This window comes from Neolamprologus multifasciatus, chromosome 2, assembly GCF_963576455.1.
Source record: "Neolamprologus multifasciatus chromosome 2, fNeoMul1.2, whole genome shotgun sequence".
In the NCBI taxonomy this organism is placed as follows: Eukaryota; Metazoa; Chordata; class Actinopteri; order Cichliformes; family Cichlidae; genus Neolamprologus; species Neolamprologus multifasciatus.
Genome location: NC_140440.1, coordinates 20,536,959 through 20,561,849, shown reverse-complemented (window position 1 = coordinate 20,561,849; position 24,891 = coordinate 20,536,959). Strand labels below are relative to the sequence as shown.

The window sequence follows — 24,891 nt, the reverse complement described above, 5'->3', positions numbered from 1 at the left end:
GGGGTATGAAATATGAGTGCCATCTGGTGGTCACTTCTGCATCAACAAAGCTGGAGAAGGCCTGGGGTGGGATTGGGCGGTGTGACTTTTTTTTCTTTCTTCTTTTTAGTCTTTGCTTAAAGTGACTGATTAGCTGAAGGACGTCTGCTGCAACTCTTTGAACACATGCGTGTTTAGTATTGCACATATAGTACAGGCAGAAAAACACATCTGTCTGAATTATTCACCACTGCCTAGCCGGTCTCTGTCTCACATTCCACAGCTGGATAATTACACATATAAATCATAGTTGACACTCACTGCGAGCTCATGCTAGCACACGGGAGCATGCATATGTGTGCCTGCGTGCTTTTTGCGGGCTTGGCTGTGTTCATTTGCCTGCGAGCGATGGATTTCTGCGCGTGTTTGTGCATGTGTGTGCGCGCGTCTGTGTGTATTTGTTTGCTTATTGCCTTTGTGTTTATTCTCCAAGGTACAACAGCGAGGGTCGAGTGACCAACATCACCTTACCGACGGCGGAGGTGAGCGGTTTCCATGGCAACCTGGAGCGCTGGTCTCGAGTGGAGGTTGAAGCGTCCAACCGTGAGAACTTTGTCACCAGCACAAACTTGTCTGCCAGCGACACCATCTACATGTTCAGACAAGGTACAGCATCACAATGAGTTCTGCGCTTTTGCCTTTTAAATTTCTCACAGCTCATTATTCAGACTGTTTATGCATCGCAGCCACAGGTGTATTGGTTTTATGTATTTACTGGTTGATACAGAGAAAAGATTACAGCTTCCGAACCGTGCATCTATCCTCAGCTTCTATAACCAGCAACTAGCCACAAGGCTATTTATGAGTCATGTGAAGAGGCACTAAACCATACACCACATACTCTGTAGAGGGCAAGGTGTAAGGTTACAGCGATGTTTAAACATTTATGCCGGCAAACGTGGCTGTTATTCTGGTTTAAGTCAGAAACTCTGACCTGCGTTTCTCTCATTCTTCATCGCTGGAGATTCACAGCTTTAAGTAAGCATTTATCCGCTTCTATAAATAATTTCACATACAGATCTGATGCGACCTCTTTACATAACCGGATGAATGGGCAGCGGGGGGGAGAAAAAGTGCTTTATTTACACAAAACATGCTACATTTGACTGACTCGTGAAATGCCTTAACAACTGCTGGGGCAAAGCAGGAAAAAAATGGAAAAGAGGGCAGAGATGAGAAGAGGAGAAAATGAGTGTGGAGTGAAGAAGCCACTCATGGGAGCAGTTTCTTCTCATGTCATCCCTTTAATTGCTTTCTTGCAGTTGTCACACTGACAGGACTGCAGGGAGGGAAAATCTGCGCCAACTTGCACGCGCTCAGTCACACACGCGCGCGCACAAACACATGCATGTACGCCACGGTGTGACAGAGCTGCCAGGGAAAAAAGTTGAAATGACCCACTATTTTTCGAGCACCACCTCTTTCTCCGCCGCCCACAATTTCACCGTGTCCTCGCCTGCCTCTGAGGCAACAATAACCATATGTACAGAATAGTTTTTTTTACGGCGGCGGATGGAATAGAAGTTACTATCCGGTTTATTAGCCGCGTTAAATTTTATGGTTAAAATATCGTTTTATGGTTATTTTCACCCCTCTTTTTCTAAATTTTTGTATTAATTGTGTTTTAAACATGAGACAAAGCCATCTTGGCATGTGTGAAAGTGTGTGGAAGCCTAACTCTGAGCAGGGCAGAAATGAAAGAGCAGTTTCTGAGAATGCTTTGCAATGTGTGAAAAGCTGCTATACCCCACCTTCCTCTCCTTCTTTCTCTCTCTGTCCTCTCTTTCTCCTTTCATTGCCCCCCCTCTCTCTCACTCTCTCATTATCTGTCTCCTGCGTTCCTCCTTTCTAAAGATGTAATAGCTGATGCAGTACAATGCTAATGTTGCAGAGAGCTTAAAAAAAAACACTCAGCACAGTGATTTAAGCAATTAATTCAAATAAAACGCACAGACAAAGAGCCAGACATGGCATTCATGCAGCCCGCTTCTCACGGATTTCCTCTCAAGGATGATTTTTTTTCTTCTTTTTGACATACACTGACTGATGTTTTCTTCACACTTCTTTTTTCTCATCTGTTGTTGCATATTTGCATCTCTGTGCACTTGTGGTTTTTTTGTGTGTGTGTCTGACCCACCCACGACAAACGGTCGACCCTCGACACCCACCCTCCCCCCCTTCCACATCCCCACAATTCACACTTACGCTCGCACTTTCCCACTCCAGATCACTCTCAGAGCTCGTACAGAGTCAGCGCCGACGGGTCGTTTCTGGTGACGCTGGCCAGCGGGATGGAGCTGTCGCTAAGCACCGAGCCCCTCCTCCCGGGGGGCGTCGGGGGTGGAGTCAGTCCCACGGCCAGCCGCTGCAACATCAGCTTGCCTGGAGACCACGCCCCGAGCCTGATAGAGTGGAGGCAGAGGAAGGAGCAGAGCAAGACTAACTACAGCACTTACGAACGCAGGCTCAGGGTAAAACACTAAATCATCAGCCTGTTATTACGCCAACTGTGATAGTATATAAAACACAATCCTGCGGCATCAGTGCTGCACAAAGGCATTGGGAATTAACAGGAGGATGCATACAACTAGCCGAATATCCCAGAATCCCATATGAATGGATCAAATAAGCAGCCCGGCAACATTTTAGGAGCACGCGGGGTTAAGCTGTGCAATTTGACATTTAACCAGGGGGACAAAAAGTGTCACTTTTAAGTGCTAAGTGTTGTGCAATCCGGTAGATTTTGAGCGATTGATGATGTCAGCGGAGGTGATAATAGGTCAAATGACTCGTAACCTGTTAGCTGTACTTTCCACACACACAGGCTGCAACACCTCTGCAGTGGCGATGAAAGCGCAAACAGGAGATTTCCTGAGAAAAGGGCATTTATGTTACGTGCAGCAATTAATTAGCATTCCCCGGGAAACAGTTCTCTCACTTGTTCGCCAGGCAGCTTATTGTTTATAAATGCAGACCAGGGTTTGCTGGAAATGTCACAATTAATTCATCTGGACTAATGAAATCTTTGCTGCTCTCAGACATGCCACTTCATTCCTATATTTGCATGTCTGCGGCTTCAATCACCATTTATGATGATTTTAATGCTGTTAAAAGCTTCTGTTTGTGTCTTGCCACTAGCTGACATTTAACTGCTTTGCTTTCCAGGCACATAACAGGAACCTGCTGTCCATAGACTTTGATCAAAGCACCAGAGTTGGGAAGATATACGATGACCACAGGAAGTTCACCCTCCACATTCAGTATGACCAGCTGGGCCGGCCTGTCGTGTGGTCACCCAGCAGCAAATACACTGAAGTAAACATCAGTTATTCAGGTGGAGGACTGCTTTCAGCCATCCACCGCGGAGAATGGTCCGAGCGGCTGGAGTACGAGAGTGACAGGGTGACGTCCAGAACCTGGGTCAACGGCAAGATCTGGAGCTACACATACGCAGACAGAGTGAGTAGAAAGTTTGAAACGAACGTGACAGACAGTTTGTGATGAGGTCCTGCTGAGATTTGTTTTCAGGGCTCCTGTCGCCGTTTTATTCTTGCCTTTGCTGCTTGCAGAAGTCTAACACATCTTCTCCACTTACGTTTCCTTCTTGGTGCAGCTATCCGAAACCGGCGCTGAGATTAAAGGCAAACCAAAAAAAAGCGCCTCAGTTGTGGGAAACGAAAGTAAAGAAGTGAAAGCATATTAAAATCAGTAACAGGTGCTATATTACCAAGCATCTTTTTAATGTGTTTCCCTCAGTTTGAGGGGCTTTCCATTTAGGTTATGAACATCAGTTTGCAGAGCGAATATTAGATCTGCCATAAGTTTAATGGTTGGGCAGACCTTTTAAACTTGGCCTTGTGTCTTCATGACTGCAACAGCGCGCACAGTCGAGAGATATAAAGGCAGACGGTGTGTTCTTTCTGATCGATTGCATAACTCGAGCATGTTTCAAGGTTCGGCAAATAGATTTTCTCAAAAGAAAACAGCAGTAAAGTCTTTGCAGTAAACACTTGTCGTCCTCTGGCAGATGTTATATTCGCTATAAGGAAATTTTCTTGTCAAAGACGGTGTGTGTGACTAAGCTGAGAGCTACCAGAAGGTATAATTTCCGCCCTTGAAATTAATTGAAATATTTAATGACATGATATTCAGTCTGAAATATATTTAGTGTCAAGGATTTTGGTCTAAGACAAAATTAGAGTGAAAATGAGCTTATATTACAGAACCATCTAGAAATTAATACCACCTTCATGTATTATTAACACATTAATATCATACCTTACAGTTGAATAAAGACATTAAAGAGAACATTGTTTTAGTGCAGCTGAAACTGTGTGAATAGCTACGGAGATTTTTAAGGGGGGGGGGGGGGGGGGAGCAGCGGTAAACAAAAACGCTGCTGTCTGAAAACCAATTATGGTTTTTCTTTTTTCTCGTTTTGTTTTTTCGACGCGTACGTCTGATAATTAAATAGCTTTCAGTGAATAACCGAAGCAGTCTCAAACTAAAACCAAGGTTGTTTTTGAAGAGCCGATTTTTTTTTTTATTAAGGAGAAAGTTTTAATCCAGTGACATTGGAATTTAAAAAAAGAGAGTGCAAAAGACAAAAAACAAGAAAGCCATGAAACCACAGAGCTGCAGTGTGTTGGAACTGTCTGTGAATATCTCTGTGTTCTTACAGTCCATCATGCTGCTCCTGCACAGCCAGCGGCGCTACGTCTTTGAATACGACCAAACGGATCGTCTGGTCGCGGTGACCATGCCCAGCATGGTGAAGCACACCCTGCAGTCGCTGCTGTCCATTGGCTACTACAGGAACATATACGCCCCACCCGACAGCCAAGCCTCCTTCATCCAGGACTACACCCTGGACGGGCGCCTGATGAGGACTCAGTACTTGGGAACTGGGCGCAGAGTCATCTACAGGTGTGGCACATTGCTGTTTTAGCTCCGTACAAAGACATAACACTGATCGTCTTGATGAAGGTGATATAATTAAAGCGCAATCTTAAAATTTAAAAGCCCAATTACGCCAACTAAAGCGGACACTAGAATGTGCGGCACACATCCATCCATCCTTGCAAAATCACACTGATTGGACCGATTAAAGGTCACACCTTTTTTTATCGTCGCACTTTGTCAGACAAACTGATCTGATTTTGATGAAAGTCGGAGGACTGATTCAGTCAGCGTTCTGGCATTTAACATTTTTAATACTCGTTGCCTGGATGAGGATACTGTAATAAATGGTCCCATTTTCAAGATTTGAAAGGCTGTAAGTGCCGCAGCAGCTGGTCTGTTTCCAATGAAATGTTGAAGGATGGTGCAACTTAGCGACCCAAAGGGATCCGTGTATTATTAATGTGGCATAGCATGTTTACTTACATTGAAGATTAAATGCATCCTAGTGTGCTTTAAAAAGAACGTACTTTTATTTTAACATAACCTACTTATCGATCATCTATTCAACAATGCGTTTTTTCCCCCGTCAGGTATACAGCTGCGGCTCGCCTCTCGGAGGTGGTTTATGACTCCACCCTGGTGACCTTCACTTATGACGAGGCCTCTGGAACAGTAAAGACCATTCATCTCACCCACAATGGCTTCATAAGCTCCATACGATACAGGCAGACAGGTACGTACAGTACACACATGTGCTAAAAGCAGCCAACAGAAACACATTTTAGATATTCACAACGTGCAAAAGGATCATAAATCAATCCTGTGAGCAAAATTTTAAAGTCTATATAAGTGATTGTGCACGGCGTGCCAGATTTGAGGAGTGATGTCAAATTCAGTAGTCTGGCTTTGAGTCAGACGTCGTGCTATTTCATCTGTGACTGACGCAGCCACAGTTAGAAGTTTCAGTAGGGCAAGGCATGTTCAAGTGGAAGAGATTGTGGTCTACCACAGCTGTAAATTCAAGACCACCCCCCGGGCTCTTACCCATGTCGTCTCTTCCCCACCTCCGCAAAAAGGCTTCCTGATCAAAGCAAACAAATGAATGTTTGAATGCAAAATTATATGCGGTGAGCTAGGTGTGGACATACTGCATTTGTTGTTGCATGCCTGAACACTAAAAGTAGCACTTTACTGGGTTCATATTCGCTCTCATAGAGAAGGCAGGAAATCAAAAAACCATAGCTGAACTTAATATAACTAAACAATGCTTTCAGTGCTGAAGGAGAAAATGAGTGAGACAAGGCGTTTTCTAAAAGGCGGCGCTATCGACGATGGCACGCCATTGCTGCAGCTGCAGATATAGCATGTTAGGATACGGCCATTGTTAATACAGTTGAGCAATCCCCTTAAGTTCCATAGTCGGTCCAGGGTCATGGAAAGTGCTTTCATCTCTGCTGCCGGTTCACTTCCCATAGCTTTGTGATTGGCTTGCCACCATCAGTTGTCACTAATCTGCGCGGCGCAGCTGTGTGTGAGTGTGTGTGTGTGTGTTTATCGCTTTGCCCTCACTGTGAATAGACTCTCACCTTCCTTTAACTGATCTCATTTCAGCAGAACAAACGCAGCCTTGGAGAGAGGAGAGATAGTGGTAATTGTCCCTTGAGAGGAGACAAGGAAAAGTGTGGCACCAGAAAAAGAAAGATGGGGATATAGAGTGGTGGGCGAGGGAAGGGAAAAGGAACAGAAAGGGAGAAGGGGGAACGATGACAGCTGGGGGAAAATGACAGCTAGAAGAGCGAGACGAACAGACTGCGAGTTCCCCAGGGCTGCGGAAAAGCCTCCACCTCGCTTTCAGTACTTCTGCCATTTTCCCATTAGCGAAGGTTTAGAATCAACATTCCACAGAAAATAAAAATAGAAAGATGTAACACTGATCCAGCTCTCTACAGTCTCCAAAGCTAGGCACTTAGTCATTTTAACTGCAATCAGAGTCATCTCAAATCGCAGCGTAATGGTGTTTCATTAGCAGTCCCTTTTTTTCCAAACAGAGGCCTGGCTGCAGAAGCTCGGAGCAGATGTGATGAATGGTGTTGTTAAAGTTGATGCTCTGACATTAAGCAGCACATTGGCCCATCATGGCTATTGTCTTTAGATTTCATTATCTCTCCATATTAAAGGTCACCACAGGAAATACCATAGAGGTGTGGGGATAGTTAAGATGGAATGGATTGCGCAGTGTGTGTCTCTGTTAATGATGGCGAATTAGGCCTTGATTTGAATTAATTAGGCAGGGTTATGCGGGCGGTGTGACATCCACTTGTAAGGGCTGTATGTGTGCTGTGTGTACACTTCATGTGCCTGTATATTTCTGTAAACGCTGTTAAGGGGGTTCTAATGTAAATCTGCTCCGGATCCTCTGCGTAGGTCCCCTGACAAGTCGGCAGATTTTCCGCTTCAGCGAAGAAGGCTTGGTCAATGCCAGATTTGACTACAGCTACAACAACTTTCGAGTCACTAGCATGCAGGCCGTCATCAATGAGACCCCTCTGCCCATTGACCTGTACCGCTATGTTGATGTGTCGGGGCGGGTCGAGCAGTTTGGCAAGTTCAGCGTCATCTTCTACGATCTCAACCAGGTAGGAAGTCACACCAGTGTTTTAGCGTCTTTCAGCTCATTGTTTTGGCCTGCGTTTTAGTCGATTTAGTTTCCGGTCAGTCAGCTGGTTTTACTTGTGGGTCTATCAAATCTAGCCCTGACAACACTGGCAGGCTTATGAATGTAGCATGTAGCAGCTAAAGAGTCAGATATTTCACATGGGTGTCTGTGAACATCCAAACAGACCCAAAGGAGAGTGAAATAATCAAACTTGTGCAATTTGTTGCAATTTTGTTTCCAGAGCGTGCTGCATGTGTAAACAAGCAACTTTTTAGCCCACGAGTTTGGTGTGACACTTTCATGACAAAATATGTGTTTGTCTAGGTGATCACCACCCATCTGATGAAGCACACCAAGGTATTCAACTCCTACGGCCAGGTGGTGGAGGTCCAATATGAAATCCTCAAGTCCATCGCCTACTGGATGACCATTCAGTACGACTCGTCCGGACGTACAACCACCTGCGACATCAGAGTGGGCGTGGACAGCAATGTGACCCGTTACACTTACGAGTATGATGCAGACAGCCAGCTGCAAAGCGCCTCAGTCAACGAGCGGCCTCAGTGGCGTTATAGTTACGACCTGAATGGGAACATTAATCTACTTAGCCACGGAACCAGTGCAAGGTATGTTGGCACACAAACCAACTTACTGTACAGAAAGCATTGAATATAAAAGAAATTGCCTGTTTGTTATTAATAAATCGATAATTCAGATCAGCTCAGAAATCGTTATTATCCATTGCAAAGCAGTGGATAAATATCTTAAGCATGGCTCTCAGAGGAAACCAATAAAATAGCAAAATAAGACATTGTTTATTTATAAACACACACGTGTAAATAATTGTCATATAGCAGTATTAACAGTATTGGCTCTGGCTGCAGGGACATTATAGCAGTGGTCTGATAGGAGGAGTTGGAATGAGTGGGTGTGAGAGGCGTGCATGATAGTGCTGACTTTACATTTAACGGCCTTGGTGTGGAGATCTATCACAGTCGACAGTGACGGTGATGTTGTTTAACCGTTTAATGACTCATAACAGTTTTGATTTGTTTTAAGCAGAAGGAAAGGTGTTTGAGGATGTGATGTCTGTAGGTGAGAACCGAGTCAATGAGAGACTTACAGGCAATTTTTTGTTTACATTAAACGATAGTTATGGAACTGGAAACTGTTTTTCAGCCCATCAACTGTAACCTTTGTTATGTCACCTTTGTTACGCTGTCTAATCGGGGATATCTGTTGTCATTAACACCTTCTTTGTTATGCACTGAGATCTTGCTGGTGCTTCCCCGCTGCCTCCAGTTTTTCACATTTGCTCATGAGTTTGCAGAAAGGCCACAGAACAGAACCTGAACGGCAGATGAGACTGAGCGCAGACAGACCGGGTGAACTATTAAACGGCTGAGACAAACTTTTGCACAGATTTGGCACCAGAATCCTGGTTACATTGTGGTTACATTTGTTGCATACTAATATGATTTTTTGAGCAGTTGCCAACAAAACTGATGCACAGTTGTAGTTGTATACTGCATGCGGTAAATATCACTCAGGGTCTGATGTTTGTTTTCAGGCTCACGCCGCTGCGCTACGACCAGAGCGACCGCATCACGCATCTCGGCGAGCTGCAGTACGGCGTGGACGACGACGGCTTCCTCCGCCAGCGAGCAAACGACCTGTTTGACTACAATTCCAACGGCCTGCTGACCCGCGTCTTCAACCGCGTGACCGAGCGCACCGTGTGGTACCGCTACGACGGACTGGGCCGCCGCGTGGCCACCAAGAGCAGCCAGGGCGAGCAGCTGCAGTTCTTTTATGCCGATCTGTCACACCCTACCAGGGTCAGCCACTTGTACAACCACAGCAGCAATCTGATCACGTCGCTGTACTATGACCTCCAGGGTCACCTTATCGCCATGGAGCTGAGCAGCGGAGAGGAGTACTATGTAGCCTGCGACAGCGTGGGGAGCCCGAGGGCGGTTTTCTCTAGCAAGGGGCGGCTCGTCAAAGAGATTCTCTACACCCCCTACGGAGAGGTTTACCAGGACACCAACCCAGACTTCCAGCTTGTCATCGGCTTCCACGGAGGCTTGTACGATCCTTTCACGAGACTCGTCCACCTGGGAAGGCGGGACTATGACACACTAGCGGGCCGATGGACTTCACCGAATCACGAACTGTGGGGGGAGCTGAGCAAGGAGCCGAAGCCTTTTAACCTGTACGCGTTCAAAAACAACTGCCCGGTCGGGAGGGTGGAGGAGGTGACGCAGTTAACAACAGGTGAGCGTCACACATGCGCAGACACACTCACGCACACTGCTGCCAAGTCAAAAGCAAATCACTGACTGACTGACAGAAACTAAGTGATACAGAAAGATAGATCACTCAGTGACACCTACTCGTATACGCGCATCTACAGGGGAAACATCTGCCATAAAGAATGAGTGAATGGGCCACATAGCTAACCACAGGTGTGCTGGGTGTCAGAGACGTGAAGCTGTGACAGACAGGATTTACTGGCAACAGAAAGGACAGCCATGCCTCTGATCACATTGTTCTTTAACACAGCCGGTTGTGTTTTCTTCCCTCTGCCTGTCAAGAACATACTGTTTCCCCGAGAGAGAAAATAGAAACTGAAACGAGGGAAAGAGATGGGATAGGAGAGTAGAAGATGAATACAGGATGTCAGCAGGGGCGTCTGTCCTTCTGCTTAATAGAACATTCATTTGGCCTGTCACGTTTCCCTGCAGCGGGATTGTTTGTTACACAAGGAGTGTGTTTGTGGGACACGCGCGCACACCAGCAGACCCGTCTCTGCCGCACGCTGCGCTCATGCATTGTGTGGTTTCCCATACGAGGTGTTGTTTTCCCTGCCCTCATGACTGTCTGTTTGCTTTGCAGTATACACATTCAATTCTAAACTTTCTCCCTCCGTGCAATTTTCTCTCTTCCTGTCCAGACATCGGTAGCTGGCTGCAGCTGTTTGGCTTTCAACTTCATAACGTGGTCCCCGGTTTCCCAAAGCCTGAGGTGGGAAGAATGGAACAAACATACGAACTGATGAAGGCGCCGACCAAGATGCAGGACTGGGACTCCAGCAAGGTGAGCATCACACCGCTGCTAGATTCTTTCATATCTAACACTGTGTGCCTGTGGTAATGCTTTGTATATTTAAACTATATGTATAACATTTTTTCAAATGTACTAGGGTCTTTAATGTGACTGTGAAACAATATTTTTCATAAAGATATGTCACATATATATATATATATATATATATATATATATATATATATATATATAATGTCAGTGCTTGTGATTAACACTTTGATAATTACTCATTTATCTCATTCGTTTAACACTTTGGGTCTTCGTGTGAGATCAGACTGAGAGTCCTCCGCAGAAGCATGAAAACTCAAATTACCTGCTAATTATCTGCCATTTTTATGACCTTAGTGATTCTTCGTAATCGGCTATATGGATGAAAATCAACACTGAGTTGATTATTATGAGAATATTCTCCAGAATGAGTACGAGTAATGAAATGATTAGTTGATTTACTAATTAGTTCATAGACTGATTGTCGTTAAGGTAAATTGGCACGAGCGTTTGAGGGTCCCAGTGTCTCTGTCTTATAGTGTTGTGCACAGCGTGGTAAGGCCACAGCCACCCTGCAGCAACAAGCTGCAGGGTACTGTATTCAATACTTGCGGGTTTAAAGCTGGGCCACCTTCTTCCTGTTCATGCATGTCTTTACTTCTGCAGTCCAAACACACGCATGTTGTGTTAACTGTTGGGTTTTAAGCTGGTTGATGTAAATAGGCGTTTTGTCTTCCTGTCAGAGACACATTAAAATTTTTCTTACATCCACCGTGGACTTCAAGGTCAACTTAATGAGAAAATCCTTATAAGATAGAAACTATTATTCTTAAAAATGTAAGAATAATGGTGTGATGGGTATTCTCAACATATAGAAAGTACCTTGTAAGGTTATATTCAATTCAATTCAATTCAATTCAATTTTATTTATATAGCGCCAAATCACAACAAATGTCGCCTCAAGGCGCTTCATAGATACAGAGAAAAGCCCAACAATCATATGACCCCCTATGAGCAAGCACTTTGGCGACAGTGGGAAGGAAAAACTCCCTTTTAACAGGAAGAAACCTCCGGCAGAACCAGGCTCAGGGAGGGGCGGCCATCTGCTGCGACCGGTTGGGGTGAGAGAAGGAAGACAGGATAAAGACATGCTGTGGAAGAGAGACAGAGATTAATAACAGATACGATTCAATACAGAGAGGTCTGTTAATACATAGTGAGTGAGAAAGGTGACTGGAAAGGAAAAACTCAATGCATCATGGGAATCCCCCGGCAGCCTACATCTATTGCAGCATAACTAAGGGAGGATTCAGGGTCACCTGGTCCAGCCCTAACTATATGCTTTAGCAAAAAGGAAGGTTTTAAGCCTAATCTTAAAAGTAGAGATAGTGTCTGTCTCCTGAATCCAAACTGGAAGCTGGTTCCACAGAAGAGGGGCCTGAAAACTGAAGGCTCTCCCTCCCATTCTACTTTTAAATACTCTAGGAACAACAAGTAGGCCTGCAGAGCGGGAGCGAAGTGCTCTAATAGGGTGATATGGTACTACAAGGTCATTAAGATAAGATGGGGCCTGATTATTTAAGACCTTGTATGTGAGGAGCAGGATTTTGAATTCAATTCTGGATTTAACAGGAAGCCAATGAAGGGAAGCCAAAACAGGAGAAATATGCTCTCTCCTTCTAGTCCCTGTCAGTACTCTTGCTGCAGCATTTTGGATTAACTGAAGGCTTTTCAGTGAGTTTTTTGGACATCCTGATAATAATGAATTGCAGTAGTCCAGCCTGGAAGTAATAAATGCATGAACTAGTTTTTCAGCGTCACTCTGAGACAGGATATTTCTAATTTTAGAGATGTTGCGCAAATGGAAGAACGCAGTCTTACATATTTGTTTAATATGTGCGTTGAAGGACATATCCTGGTCAAAAATGACTCCAAGGTTCCTCACAGTGTTACTGGAGGCCAAGGTAATGCCATCCAGAGTAAGAATCTGGTTAGATACCATATTTCTAAGCTTTTCAGCGCCGAGTACAATGACCTCAGTTTTATCTGAGTTAAGAAGCAGAAAGTTAGTGGCCATCCAAGTCTTTATGTCTTTAAGACATTCCTGCAGTTTAACTAATTGGTGTGTGTTATCTGGCTTCATGGACAGATAGAACTGGGTGTCATCTGCATAGCAGTGAAAATGTATGCTATGTCTTCTAATGATGCTGCCTAGGGGAAGCATGTATAATATAAACAGAATTGGTCCTAGCACCGAACCCTGTGGAACTCCATAATTAACCTCAGTGTGTGAAGAGGACTCTCCATTTACATGCACAAATTGGAGTCTATTAGATAGATATGATACAAACCACTGCAGTGCAATACCTGTAATACCTACAGCATGTTCTAATCGCTCTAATAGAATATTATGGTCAACAGTATCGAATGCTGCACTAAGGTCAAGAAGGACAAGCACAGAGATGAGTCCACTGTCAGAGGCCATAAGAAGATCATTTGTAACCTTCAATAAAGCTGTTTCTGTGCTGTGATGAACTCTGAAACCTGACTGAAACTCTTCAAATAAACCATTCCTCTGCAGATGATCTGTTAGCTGTTTGACAACTACTCTTTCAAGGATTTTTGATATGAAAGGAAGGTTGGAGATTGGCCTATAATTAGCTAAGACTGCTGGGTCTAGAGATGGCTTTTTGAGTAAAGGTTTAACTGCAGCCACCTTGAAGGCCTGTGGTACATAGCCGATTATTAGAGATAGGTTGATCATATATAAGATCGAAGAATTAATCAATGGCAGGACTTCTTTGAGCAGTTTTGTAGGAATGGGGTCTAAAAGACACGTTGATGGTTTGGAGGAAGTAATTATTGAAGTTAACTCAGAAAGATCGATTGGAAAAAAAGAGTCTAACTTAACATCAATGGAACTAAGAGTAGCTGTAGATAATATTACATCTGTGGGATGATTATTGGTAATTTTTTCTCTAATGATAAAAATTTTATTTGTGAAGAAGTTCATGAAGTCATCACTAGTTAACGTTAAAGGGATGGTTGGCTCAACAGAGCTCTGACTTTTTGTCAGCCTGGCTACAGTGCTGAAGAGAAACCTGGGGTTGTTCTTATTTTCTTCAATCAGTGATGAGTAGTAAGCTGTTCTGGCTTCGCGGAGGGCTTTCTTATAAAGCAACAAACTATTTCTCCAGGCTAAATGATGATCCTCTAAATTTGTGACACGCCATTTCCTCTCCAGATTACGAGTCATCTGCTTTAGGGTACGTGTTTGAGAATTATACCACGGGGTCAGGTACTTCTGATTAGAGACCTTAGTTTTCACTGGAGCTACAGTATCCAGAGTCGTACGTAGTGAGGAGGTGAAATTATTAACAAGATAATCGACCTCTGTTGGGGTAGCGTTCAGATAGCTGCTCTGCTCTGTGTTGGTACAGGGCATTGACGATGATAACAGTGGCTGGATTATATTCTTAAACTTAGTTACAGCGCTTTCAGAAAGACATCTACTTTGATAAAGTCCACTCTCCACTGCTGCGTAATCAATTATTGTAAATGTAAATGTTATCAAGAAATGATCAGACAGGAGAGGGTTTTCAGGAAACACTGTTAAATGTTCAGTTTCTATGCCATATGTTAAAACAAGATCTAGAGTGTGATTAAAGTGGTGGGTGGGTTCTTTTACATTTTGAGAGAAACCAATTGAGTCTAACAACAGATTAAATGCCATGTTGAGGCTGTCATTTTTAGCATCTACATGGATGTTAAAATCACCCACAATAATTATTTTATCTGAGCTCAGAACTAAATTAGATATAAAGTCTGAGAAATCAGACAGAAACTCTGTGTAAGGCCCAGGTGGACGATAGATGATAACAAGTAAGACTGGTTTCTGAGTTTCACAGCTGGGGTGGACAATGCTAAGCATCAGGCTTTCAAATGAATTAAAAGTCTGTCTTGGTCTATCATTAATTAATAGACTGGTGTGAAAAATTGCTGCCACACCGCCCCCTCGACCTGTGCTTCGAGATTTCTGGTAGTTAGAATGACTCGGGGGTGTTGATTCATTTAAACTAACATAATCATCCTGCTGCAACCAGGTTTCTGTAAGGCAGAGTAAATCAATTTGTTGATCAATTATTAAGTCATGTACTAACAGAGACTTGGAGGAGAGAGACCTAATATTTAATAATCCACATTTCACTGTTTTACTCTTTGGTTCAGATGTGGATACTGTATTATTCTTTCTTTGTGATTGTTTAAGTTGTTTGTTTTTTGTCTTTTTGGAAGCAGACACAGTCTCTATGGAGATGGGTTTTTGGGGGGGTAGCAGGTATTTGACCTCCAAATTGATCTGAAGGTCAAACATAACTATGCTATATAGCTTTTTATGTTAGCTATTTAATAAAACTATGTTTCCTACTGCCGTTGTTTTTATTGACACCATATCGTCATATAAGAAAAGATATGTGGGGATTTTAAATATCACCGACCTTTTCTTCAAGATCAGATAAGGTCAAACTTTGATAAAAGGTCTTATCTTCAAAACTGGGACTAAAATATTGGCTTTGGTTGTATTGGCAACAGTAAGGAAATTATATTAATTATGGGTAGATTCTAAATATAATGTTAATTAATTATTTAATTCATTACTCACCTCACTTTTAAGTTTCACATCTGCTTTTCTTTCATGTTGACACCAATATGTGTTACAAAAATATTTTTAGAATTATATTATATTATGAGTTCAGCTTATTCATGTCCAGTTATTTACATTAGTACTTTAGTATCCATGACCTCCTCCTACATAATGTTAGTGTAATCCGAGTAGCCTTATCTGATTTTCTTTGCTGATGTCTAATAGACATTATCAGTAGTGTTAAAGGCACTCTAGTGCTCGGGCAGCTAGCCAGTATGAAGCTACTGCCTATAGCACCATCTGTCACATGTTGTCAGTGTGATGACACATCAGTGCACATTTCTTTAAAATTGTAAATTTCTGTAAAATGACGATACATTTTCACTCTGACCAGAACATGATGTCATACTTTTTGAGAATAGTTTGTTAATTTTGTCCTGTACATTACAGCAACAATCCATAACCCTTTATTAAATTTTTTAGTTTATTTTTTTAATAAATGTGTGATCAAAAAAAAAAATTTCATTACTAAATATTAAAAAGGAATTTACTGAACAATAAAATGTAATAAAAAATAATAAATATACTCCAAAGTATGTGAAGTATATTAAAATGGTTTTCAACACAATGGATAAAATAAAAAGCACTTTGCACTTGTTTTTACTGCATTTCCAAACTTCCTAAAGTCGGTTTAAAAGGAGCCACGCAAACTGCAAATAAAATATGATGCTATTTTTTAAAAGTTGCCCAGACAGTGATGTGTCTTGGTGGAGGTTTGCCTCTCAAAGTGCTTCATGTTTTCTACGTGTCTAAATATCTAGTGTGGATCGTGTGTTTCTGTACGTCATGCAGAACGCTGTAATAAATGAGTCCGTCTGTTTTTCTCTAGTTGGTTTTGGGAATCCAGTGCGAGCTGCGGCGCCAGCTGAGGAGTTTCATCTCCCTGGAGAGGTTACCTCTGGTCTCTGAGCCCGTGGGCTCCACCTGCCACCGACCGGCGCACCCCCCTCCCTTTGGCTCCCGGCCCTCCATCCTCGGCCCCAGCATCCGCTTTGCAGTCTCTCACGGCCGAGTGAGCGCGGAGGTCATCGGAGTGGCCAGCGAGGACAGCCGCCGAGTCGCGGCCATCTTGAACGGCGCCATCCACCTCACTGGGATGAGCTTCACCGTGCACGGCTGCGACACCCACCACTTCCTCCAGTCGCGGCCGATCGAGGAAGACCTCGCCCTGGGGCTGGGAGTCGGGGGCCGCGTCCTGGAGAGCGGCGTGAACGTGAGCGTGTCTCAAATGAGCGCGACGGTGAATGGCAGGACTCGGCGTTTTGCCGACATCACTCTCCAGCAGGGGTCTCTGTGCCTGTGCGTGCGGTACGGCGGGAGCGAGGAGGAGGAGAGGGCGCGGGTGAGGGAGGAGGCGAGGAAGAGGGCAGTGGAGGGAGCTTGGGAGAAGGAGAGAAGGAGGGTGGAAGCGGGAGACGCCGGGAGCAGGGCGTGGAGCGAGGTTGAGAAGCAGCAGCTGCTGTCCGGGGGACGCGTTCAGGGTTACGACGGCTACTACTCCCTGCCTATAGAGCAGCAGCCGGAGCTGTCTGACTGCCCCTCCAACATCCACTTTATGACACTGAGCGAGGTGGGGGGCAGGTAACAGAGACACACGAGCGGCCCCCCACCCCACCAAAGACTGCCTGTTTCTACTCTACTCTGATTTGTTCTACTGTTTCTATACTGTATCGGGGGGGAAAAAAAAAGAAGACGACATCAGAGAAGAAGAAGAAGAGCGAATGTGTGGGGAAAAAAAACAAAAAACTTCCAAATGCCTTTAATTGTGACAAAATGATGGTATTTTATTATTATCGTCCAGTTTCTCCAATTTCTAACAGTGGCACAAGCAGTGTGGTTTGGCTGTGGCTTTGCTTTTTTGTATCTCTGATCAACCCGACCGACTCGCCGACCGACCGACTCGCCGACCGACCGACTGCCATTCGCTGTTTCAACACTGTTCATCATTTTCTGGACTCTGCTCAACATCACGGCACTGTAGGGAAGAAGACTTTTAGGATCTTGCCAGTGAATAATCCTCTTTGTGACTCGAATCGAGAGCTCTTCGGTTTGCCATTTGAGTTCCTACATGGTTTACCTCGGATATACTATCGTTTACATATTGTGTAAGAGAGGCCTTGTCAACTCTGACACTTCCCCCCTTTAGAGAAGGAAAGCTCTTGTGGTTTTCCGCCTCTGGTGTGCTCCAACAGTAGTTTGTATGAGTGTGTATACTTAAAAATCAAGAATGTATATAGCCAGTGCTTTCTCACACTGAAAAAAAGAAGTGCTCAACTGGAAGTTCTGTTGTTCATAAGTGTCAGTATTGTTAATCAATAGAAAAACAGTTACATTTTTGCAAAGAATTATACATGGCTATAGTAAATATTCTCGCTGAAAAATCTGACTTTATTGGGTTACAAAGCTGATTAAAGTTATTATGTGTGAATTACCAAAATCGCTGGCTGGGATTTCATAGACGTTGTTACTTATTATTTCTGCCCCTCTCCTCCGCTCGCTCTCGTTCACGTCGTCTCCGCGCCTCCCCGCCACACATTTGTTGTGCTCTCTTTGTTCTTGTTTCTGGGAGTTTGTAACTTTTCAAATCTGTGCTGTCATTATCACCCATCATTATGGCTCGAACTGAGATATGCACGAGAAAACCTGCGTCATCTGTCAGAGGAGAGGGAGCAGAAGAAGAAGAAGAAAGGGGAGGTGGGGAGAAAGAGGGAAAGAAAAAAAGAAAAGCACAGAGGAAAGGGAAAAAGAAATGTGACAGCTGAGGCTCAGCGAGTGGGTGGTGAGTGCAGAAGGGGCAGGACCTGGAGTTGGCTGTGCTGTTCTCTCCAGCTTGTCTCCTCTCATTAGGAAATGCCAATCAGACTACATGTGAACCACTTCCAAGCCTCTCCCCACAAAAAAAAGTTTAAAAAAGAAAGTAAAGAACTTTTTTTTTTCTTTAAATGTTGCTAATCCACCTCCCTGTCCGTCTGCCTCCCCCATCGCCTCCCCCACACACACACACTCGCCTCCCGCCGTTGCTCCACCATCTGCCCACCATTAATTGTTTGTGTTTCCTCTCCCGGGCCGCGGATGACAGACATACACACACACACAATTCATATGTTCTGACTGCGAGCAGGTGATATACATTCCCGACTAGCACTCTGCCGATCGGCCGCGATGCACCTTCCCTTCGAAACCATATGCTCCGTTAGATACTGTCCAACCTCATCTCCGCGGTGAAAAGATGGAGAGTCCGGTTGCTAGGAGACCGCTGCACTGAAGAATTGTCTGCGCTGAATGGATGCTCTCCTCTTTCAGCTCCTCTTTCTCTCTCATTTTTTTTTTCATCATGTAATGCCAATCAGACGAGTGAATGATGGACCCACACACACGCATTCACACACACCAGTAGTCAGCATTCTCTCTGTGGAAATCAGCACTCCAATATTTCAAATTGAATTTTTTTCTCCCCCCCCCTTTCCCCTCAGCATTATGTCAAACGCAGGCTCGGGTGTGTACGGCTGTGTGTGCATGACCTTATTTAAAAGAGTTTATTTCAGCCAATATCATTTATTTTCTTTGCCGCTCACACAACTCTATTGCATTAAGAAAACAGAGCACAATATTTGTTGTCAGCTTATGTATGCGGTAATGGATATTAATGGTCCTGCAGCTGAATCTTTTACATCCCAGAAAGTTAAGAGGGGAGGAGAGAGGGGAGGGGGGGGTTGCACTTTCTGTGCTGCATATGCAAAAAAAAAAAAGAAGTAGAAGGAGGCTGAGATCTGAGTCACTGCTGGAGCCTAAATGAGCTCAATGTAGCAAATGGAGGGGGGGATGACATTTACTTGATGCACATTATGCAAAAAACGCAAACAGCAGGAATGGTGCCCTGGCAGTATTTCTGCTTAGAAATGAGGTCAGTGGTGCAGCTTAGGGTTCGCCCCTAACCAAAAGCTTGTTGCACCTCCTTCTTGTTCCTGTTTTTCTGTCCCTGTGCAGCATGTGGCATCCGCTGCTGGAAGTAAGGGTTCGGGCTGCTCTCCGTCGTCGACGGGCTATTACCGGACTCCTCTGTGTGTGTCTGCGCCCGTCTCTGAGCGGTGACAGGGTAGAGCAGAGGCATGGCAATTCCTTGTCCAGGCTTCTGGAAAGCTGCTATCAAATTCTTGATTTGCCGGAAATATCGTTTCTGCACACCAGGAGTGGTCTGAAACATGAGAGAGAGAGAGAGAAAAGAAGTAGAAGTGCAGAGAATTCAGAGCGTTTCCCCATCTCCACATCAAAACCCCAGTGGGGGGATGAAGAGGACGGGACAGAGCCGCCTTGAAATGAGCTCTCGCAGATTTTACCTTATAAAAAGACATCAGATATGCTGCCAGTGGAGGCAGTAATACAAGTGCGTCGTGGGGATGGACTGGGGATGGTGTCAATTATACATTTTTTGCATATCTGGATTCAGTAATCCAAAGTAAAAGGACAGATGAATAAATAAGACGAGGCAGAAGAGATAAAATATATATAAGAGCTGTAAAAAAAACACCACGTGCTGTGGAAGGGAGGGAAACATACTGATGATTTACTCAAGGAGTTTAAAAGCTACACTGGGAATATACGGGATGCAATTACCTATGAAAACATCCTCTCCTGTGGGTATTTTAGATAGTTTTTAAGTCAATAAGAAGCATTATTTTAGGATTAATGCACCACAAGATGCTTTAACAGTCCAGTAATCTCAAGAGCCTTATTTGTAACAGAGAAGCACTAAAATAAAACTTAGAAAACACACACAAATATCTTTTAAAGAAATGATGATAGCTTAGTAAAGTCATTTTTCTCTCTCACAGGGAGCTTTGCATTATTTCTAATTGAAAACGCTCTCATCTTTCTCTTTTTCTTTTCTTTCCACCCCCTCCCTGCACTTGTTTGTTTGCCCACAGCTGTCACTCCAGCGTTTAATATTCCTAAACCACTACAGCGCTATAATTTTGTCAAGTAAGGCCTTTAAAAAAAAAATACATTATGTGTTTTCATTCGGCCCCATCAATCAAACTGCAAATAAATAAATAAATAAATAAGTACAACGGTGAAAACGGTTTTCTTTTTATATGTTTTTTTTTTAAAGAAAAAAAACATCATTTAATCAAATGTGGGGAGCTCTCCCGCCCAGCACAGCACTTCGGATGTTTCCTGTCTCCGGCCACAAGTGTTACCTTTGCTCCCGAGAATATTTCATTAGAGTGATTGATATTGCGCATGAATAATGGAAACTGTTATCGAGCTTGTAGAGAAATTCTTGTAATTCAAGCCTCCACACCGAAACCCAAACATGCACACACACGCACACCGCTCTTCTTCAATCCCTCAATCCATCCCCATCTGCTCGCCTGACGGCATCAGTGAGAATGAGCGAGGTTAAAATGTCGCTACGAGAGTGTTGCGCTCAGTCGGAGATAGACGCGGCCTTCAGATGTCTCTATACATTCCCAATCCCGGGGTGTTCGCCAGCCCTCGGCGCTCAATTACACATCCCATCAGAAATGCTGTCAAATGCAATTCTGCACCCCCGTCTCTGGAGTATATGCTGATGCTGTGGCATCTTCAAAATTTGAGGTGGGGGTTGGTAGGAGATGAATTTCACTGGGTGTTATTGCTAAAGCAGAAGCGTACCCATTTCTCAGTGCTGTCACTCCTCAAAAAAACTAAACACATGTTTGTGCCTCCGCAGCTTGTTGAATTACAACCAGCACCAAAACTACTTCTAAACCAATAAGCGAGGCAGTTGTGTGCAGCTGCTTCTGTGAACTTTTCTGGGGAGGGGAGGGAGTGAAAAGAGGCACAGCACAGACGCAGGATGAAAAAAGAAATCTTAATAGTAAAATGTCCTACCTCTGCTGCCCATGAGCCTGCATCATCTCTGTGGATTCTATATGTGTAGACGTATCCTTGGCATCTGCATACAAACACACACAAACAGAAACATGGGTTTGTATTTCAGTGTTTCTTCTTACTGTCACTATCACTTCTCCTTTTGGGAATCTTTATTTGATGCTTATTAAGAGACCACAGTTACTTATTACTCAGCCGGTTGCCGTATTGCCTTTGCGCTTGCATTTCTCTCTAAACGTGAGGGGATCGATAATCTCTATAACAGCACAAAATAGGATTTTGTATGTGTTGATGTGATTATGAGGTCTCAGCCTAGAGAAGTAGAACAAAAGCAGATGTTGCACTTTTTTCTTTGATTGTACTCACAGCACACACAGGCAGTAGACACCCTCCACGGTGTCACTGTTGCGGACTAGGTAGCACCCGTCTCGGCCGTCCTGGCCCAGCCGCCTTTCTCCCTCGTCCTTGCCGATGGGTCCGTGATAGACGGGCAGGTTTTCCATCACAGTTATTCCCCCAGATGCTCTTTTTCTTCTGCTCCCAAAGTGTCTCTTTCCCCACTTTACCTTTCCCCCCCTCTTTACTACAGGAAAGCTTTTTCTTGCCTTTGCTGCATATGCTCTGGACTGGGAGCACAGGTAAGGCAAGCTGTCTAGCCTCTCCTTCGATCCCCGCTTCTCACCAGTTCAAATATCTGCTCAGGGAGCCTGAGCTTTGGCGTACGAGCTCTCTGATTTCTCTACACTTGTTTACCTACAGTGATAGCAGCTCTCTCACTAACCTCTAACCTTTCTGGGTTGGCTCTTACAGTCTTCCTCTTTCTTTATACCACGCACACATGTGAGCACGCACACACACGCACAAGTAAAGTGTGGGTTTGTCTATCTCTCAGGAAATGATACTATTTTTTCTTTCTTTTTTGACAGGAAATAACATAAAAGATTCTAACAGAACATTTCCACAACAGAAGAAAGCACAACAGAGGGATAAAGTGAAGCAATCTCGCCCTTTTTCACATAGGAAAAACGTATGCTGTGATGATGCACTAACGTGCACTGTTTCCAGCCTCAATTTGGTTTCTTGTCAGCAGAAGTTTGCTCAGACTCTATGGCTCTGAAACAACTTCTATGAATTGTGTGGTACAATATGTAGGCAGTCATGGAAGATGTGCTCAGATCCTTAATTATACATGCTTGTTAAAAAAAACATGTAGAATATATCAGAATGATTTAAAATTCCTAATTAAATAAAAAATAATAAATGCAATAAATAATACGCAACAAAATTGATTTAACAAATGAAAATAACACAGCTGTTCTTTTAAAAGTTTCAAGCTTGTTTTTGCACATTTAGACGATTTATTAAAAATGGAAACAACTATTTTAATTTCTCAAATCTTTTCTGTTTTTAGTGTAATTGTGAAATTTGTTGGCATGTCAGATAAATTTGTCAACATAACTAATTTGGCATAAACAACACGACGCAAAGACTCCATCCTGCCTTGTATCAGTGGTTTAGGCTGCTGGTGGTGTAATGTTGTGGGAAGTATTTTCTTTGGCACACTTTGGCCCCCTCAGTACCACCTGAGCATCATTTCAACACCTCAGCCGACTTCAGTGTTGTTGCTGACCATGTCCATCTGCACCACAGTGCACCCAAGCAGGATAACATCTCACAAAAATTAAAGCTTTCTTGATTATGACAGTGAGCTCAGATCTGCATCACAGCAGTCCACCAACAAATCTCCAGTAACTGTGTGATGTCAAGCCAATATGGACCAAAATCTCTGAGAAATGTTTCCAGCACCTCGTTGAATTAAGGCAGTTTTAAAGGAAAAAGTGGTCCAACGTGGTACTAACAAAGGATACCTAATAAAGAGGCCAGTGACTATATTACTGCAAAAAGTGGAACTATAAAGTAGTTCAAAATAATAACTACATACAGCTCACAGCAGTGCACTGCAGCTATTCTCACTTATTTTCACTAGTTTGTTTTAGAAAGGTTTTTAAATGCATATCCAAGTTTCCTGATACCAGGAGCTGTAACCTCCTCAGAATATTTCTTTTTAACTGCCACCTCAACATGCTCAAGATTCAAATGACAATATTTCAAGATTAGATTCGCTGAGGTTTTTTTCCAACAAGCCTTCCACCTACAAGTTTATGTGACATGATGTGTTAAAACTTTTTAAAGTTTTAATAAAGGGGCAGATTCGTCCTATCTTCCCACCACTGGCCTGCCTCCCTTTGATACGTGGCAAAAAAAAAATCTCAGCAATTCTTATTATTTCTCTACTTTAACTTGTAATGGAACACATAAAGAGAAGACAAGAAAAGAAAGAAAAGTCTAATTTGCACTTGGGTGTTCAGCTGAATTAAACTGATATGTCAGAGGAAGACATTTTAAAGCAGATAAAGGAAGGGAGAAAAAAAACCCCGAAGCAATGTGCTTCTCGGTATTTCTCAGCATGCATTTTCTCATCACATGTCCACACATCTCCTCAGCCACATATCTCTTAGTCTGTCTTCTGCTTAAACGTGTGTTCAAAGACACTCCCACCTGCTCTGTAGAAGAGCGAGGAATCAGCTAATGAAGCTGCGCGTACAACAAACTCATCCAGCAATCTGTCCCATCAGTAGGAAAGTTCTGTCGTGTCAAATTAAGAGTCTGGTGATTAAAATATTCAATGTTTACTGCGGTGGCATTACCACAGGAAACGTCAATTTGCTGATAGCACGGCGTCTGGTACCCTGAGCTCATCTGTCATGTTCAGATGTAGGCTTTTTTATTTGCAGGACTGAATGCTGTTCTTGACCGCATGGTGTCCTTCACATCACCAAAAAGCTTCTGCAAGAAAAAAACCTTCAGAAAGGTTACCCATGTGACTCTGCCATTCAGCGTATTCTCCAAGCGGGTGGCTCTCTTTAATGCGGCTTTTGTCGCGGGTGTCTGTTTTTATACATTCAGAAGTGTAGCCTACATGAGTCATCAGTCTGTGTCAGAGCCATTTTTCCCTCGGCTCAGAAAGATCATGAGCAGTGGGACTTTGGGCCTTTGACTGGGTTAGCAGCCAATGGCATCTCTTTCAATGATTCTGCAGCATTTTAGCGCCACCCAGTGGCAAAAAAACGGAAATATTCATGTATTTCAAGTAGAATGAAGAAGTTTTCCTCACTTTATTTATTAGCAGCCCCCCCCCCCCCCCCCCCCAAAAAAAAAAAACAAAAACAAAAAACATTCAAGGTAGAAAAGAAGAATTTACCATTTATTCATAATAAAGCCTTTCAGTGATTATTAATTTAGCTTTCCTGCTTGTAAAAATTCCTAGCAACCACCAGTCCGGAACAAAATTACACCATGTTGTATTGGCTCTCAGCTCACAGAGAGACAGCCCAGGGTCAATGCAGAATGCAGCAAATCTATACTGGACACAAATAGCAGGCAGAGATATATCATTGATCAGCTGCAGGCTCCCTCAACCAACACAAGCGGCTGGGCTGGAATGCATCATAAGGATATTAGTATGAGATTATGATATCTGGCCTTGATATGTGCGGAATTCGTGTAAGGCTTTCTGGAAGGGGAGACTGGATGTCCATCTGCCAGGCTGACAGTAATCTCA

General features: G+C 43.6%; 2 protein-coding genes across 3 annotated transcripts in view; one reads left to right on the top strand and one right to left on the bottom strand.

The window, feature by feature from the left end:
- Nucleotides 1-24,473, top strand: part of tenm1 (teneurin transmembrane protein 1) — a 210,987-nt gene extending 186,514 nt beyond the window's left edge. For both annotated transcript variants that reach the window (XM_085134297.1, XM_085134305.1), the window contains exons 29-38: nucleotides 473-645; nucleotides 2,266-2,510; nucleotides 3,205-3,498; nucleotides 4,721-4,965; nucleotides 5,532-5,674; nucleotides 7,366-7,577; nucleotides 7,922-8,223; nucleotides 9,168-9,874; nucleotides 10,554-10,696; nucleotides 16,225-24,473. In XM_085134297.1, the coding sequence (XP_084990423.1) occupies nucleotides 473-645; nucleotides 2,266-2,510; nucleotides 3,205-3,498; nucleotides 4,721-4,965; nucleotides 5,532-5,674; nucleotides 7,366-7,577; nucleotides 7,922-8,223; nucleotides 9,168-9,874; nucleotides 10,554-10,696; nucleotides 16,225-16,980 (3,220 nt within the window). In that variant the 3' untranslated portion in view covers nucleotides 16,981-24,473. The remainder of the gene's footprint in view (nucleotides 1-472; nucleotides 646-2,265; nucleotides 2,511-3,204; nucleotides 3,499-4,720; nucleotides 4,966-5,531; nucleotides 5,675-7,365; nucleotides 7,578-7,921; nucleotides 8,224-9,167; nucleotides 9,875-10,553; nucleotides 10,697-16,224) is intronic.
- On the bottom strand, nucleotides 15,856-21,772 carry LOC146524287 (SH2 domain-containing protein 1A-like). Its single transcript, XM_085134382.1, has 3 exons — nucleotides 21,636-21,772; nucleotides 21,270-21,333; nucleotides 15,856-19,590 (listed from the first exon to the last, which is right to left on the bottom strand). Exons 1-3 carry the CDS (start codon nucleotides 21,770-21,772, stop codon nucleotides 19,327-19,329), a joined length of 465 nt encoding a protein of 154 aa, XP_084990508.1. The 3' UTR covers nucleotides 15,856-19,326.
- Nucleotides 24,474-24,891: the final 418 nt, after the last annotated feature.

What these genes read in the sequence shown, in the direction of transcription:
- LOC146524287 (XM_085134382.1), bottom strand. Translation starts at nt 21,772, where the DNA reads ATGGAAAACCTGCCCGTCTATCACGGACCCATCGGCAAGGACGAGGGA. An exon ending in GTCTACTGCCTGTGTGTGCT is followed by an intron (nt 21,334 to 21,635) that starts GTGAGTACAATC and finishes GTTTGTATGCAG; the next exon opens with ATGCCAAGGATACGTCTACA. An exon ending in CAGGCTCATGGGCAGCAGAG is followed by an intron (nt 19,591 to 21,269) that starts GTAGGACATTTT and finishes CTCATGTTTCAG; the next exon opens with ACCACTCCTGGTGTGCAGAA.